At 48.9% G+C, this 2,559-nt stretch overlaps 1 protein-coding gene across 1 annotated transcript; it reads right to left on the bottom strand.

The window, feature by feature from the left end:
- Window positions 1-643: 643 nt before the first annotated feature.
- On the bottom strand, window positions 644-2,141 carry LOC108355191 (kynureninase-like). The gene is made up of 5 exons (XM_017606365.1): window positions 2,127-2,141; window positions 1,770-2,015; window positions 1,437-1,658; window positions 961-1,218; window positions 644-892 (listed from the first exon to the last, which is right to left on the bottom strand). Exons 1-5 carry the CDS (start codon window positions 2,139-2,141, stop codon window positions 644-646), a joined length of 990 nt encoding a protein of 329 aa, XP_017461854.1.
- Between the last annotated feature and the right edge of the window lie 418 nt (window positions 2,142-2,559).

Genomic DNA, 2,559 nt, shown 5'->3' on the forward strand with positions numbered 1-2,559 from the left:
TTTAGGTGAAACTGATGACATGGTCAAGAGAACGATGGATGACCTGCGAGAAGCCGGAGTGGACTGCGTCACATTGGGGCAGTACATGCAGCCCACTAAACGGCACCTCAAAGTTATCGAGTACGTCACACCGGAGAAGTTTGGAGTGTGGGAAGAGTACGGCAACAAGATTGGCTTTGCCTACACTGCTTCAGGGCCTCTAGTCCGATCGAGCTACAAGGCTGGTGAATTCTTCATAAAGAATCTAATTAACCGTCGACGGGAAAAGTCCTCTGACAGAAGTTGATCAACCAAAAAGGCAAGTTTAAGATCTTACTCTTCTTTCCGACATGAAAGTTCCTCTCCATTTTACTAGAACTTCTTAAGTGGAGATTTTTTCAAGTCGCAAATTAAGCTTCAAAACTATTCACACAAATAGCCCAGTTTAATCATCACGTTGAACTGTTTGTGGTTTATTTGTTTTTGCGAGTTTTAACAAATGTTTTTTATCTTTTAAACTAGGTCAACATTGCCATATAAACTCCTCCGTCTGCCAATCATTATCACATTTAGTGTTGCTATTATGGCTGGTAAAGTGTTAATAATAAGAAATAGAAACGACAATTTTGAGTTGCCGCAAATGCAAACTCAAGAAATGCAGCATTTACAGCGTGTTTGAGCCGGACACCGAATCCGCCTCCGAGTCGGATGAGATGGAGGAGTAGGAGCGTTCATTTTCGCAGGTGACCGTGAAGGCCTCCTCCAGCAGCTCGTGATTGTTTGCCGTCACCGTGAGACTGTCGATGTTCTGGAAGATCTCATACAGATTGCTGATGAACTTGTAGATGTCGGTGAAGGAGTTGTAGAGGGGCGTCGGCGCCACACGCATCACACTGGGCATGCGAATGTCACACTGCAAGGCGGAAAGAGGGTCAATCAATACATCATCATCATCATCAACAAGGTCATCAATCAGCTTACCACAATGCCCCGTTTCTGGAACTGCTCCTGGATGACGGAGAGCGGCACTGAGAACATAAGTGACAGCTGACAACCGCGCTGCTTCGGATCAGACGGCGTGATGATCTCCACTGAGGGAATGAGAAAGTCATTGAGATTGTTGTCCTTGCCTATTTTGGGCGGCTTCTGCGGAAAGAAGAACTTCATCATGAACTCAAGGTATCCGGTCAGCAGGAACTGCTTCTGACACCGCTCCTCCAGCGTCGTCTGGTCGAAGATCTAGGGGAGGGGGCAAAGGCCGAGAAAAAAGTATTTTGTTAATCAGCACTGTCTGTGCGTGGCCTACATTCCCNCTCCAGCGTCGTCTGGTCGAAGATCTAGGGGAGGGGGCAAAGGCCGAGAAAAAAGTATTTTGTTAATCAGCACTGTCTGTGCGTGGCCTACATTCCCCTGATGACCATGAGAGAGGATGTATATCATACCATCTCCTATCTTACCTCGAGACTCGACATGAGCATTGCGTTTAATACTGGCGAGGGATTGCTCAACTTGAAGCTATCAGCGCCCAGAGCCGGATCAAAGTCCTCCTTCATCATAAACTTGGTCTTGTTGTTGTTGCCCCACCAGCCTTGGTACATCGGAAAGGTTTCCCGGTACTCTGTCAAGTATCGGTCATTCACGTAGATTGCCCCCATGCCGCCTGCACCGGAATTTAAGTACTAACAAGTGGAGAGTGGAGAGAGGGGTACAGCAAAGCAAAACAAATGATAAGAGGTGGTGAGTTGTGCACTTGGCCAGACTACTGCCTAGACGAGGACTACTGCACTTACTTTGTAGGTGCACCAGGCGGCAAAGTCGACATTCCAGTCGTCGAGGTGGATGGGCACATTGCCGATGGCGTGCGCCAGGTCGACGCCCACCACGATGCCCTTCTCCTGGGCGACCTTCGTCAGCTTGGCCACGTCCAGCAGCTGTCCGGTGTAGTACTGGATGGCCGGCAGCAGGGCCACCGCTATCTGGTCGCCCTCCTCCTCGATCATCCGAATGATGTCATCCTCGTTCAGCAGATTTTCGCCCTGGAAAGCACCGGCAAAAAAAGTAAAGTAATGATCAACACAAGACGCCGAGTGATGGCATTGAGCACTACCCTCTTCCTCCTCTATCATCATCAGACTTTGCCCACTTACTTTGCGTGGCTTCATCGTGAGCAGACCATCCTCTGGGGAGATTCCATGTGATCGAAGCTGTGATTTGGCAACGTACTATGAACACAGGGGAGGAACAAGACCATCGTCAGTCATCATCCAGCTATATTTGGGTTTTATCGGGTTAACGTGCAATGCAGCAGTCAGGCAGCAGTTCGCCCCTAATCGATCGCCTGCTTCATCGATCACCGCCACCAATTAGGCGACAAAACAGGCGGTTGATAAGGCTACTGCTGCTGCTGCACGCAAATGGCCATGTTTGTCGCACTAATTAGTGGTGATTACCACAGACATCAAACATGCTTCTGCTGCTGATGATTGGACAGCTGCCAGCAGCAAAAAGACAAGCGCAAGCTTTTTTCGGTCTTTACGAACACCAACTGGTCCACTTACCGTATCCGAAGGAAAGGCGTGC

This window comes from Rhagoletis zephyria, unplaced genomic scaffold (assembly GCF_001687245.7).
Source record: "Rhagoletis zephyria isolate East Lansing unplaced genomic scaffold, Rhagoletis_zephyria_1.1 Rzeph_scaffold_43162, whole genome shotgun sequence".
NCBI lineage: Eukaryota > Metazoa > Arthropoda > Insecta > Diptera > Tephritidae > Rhagoletis > Rhagoletis zephyria.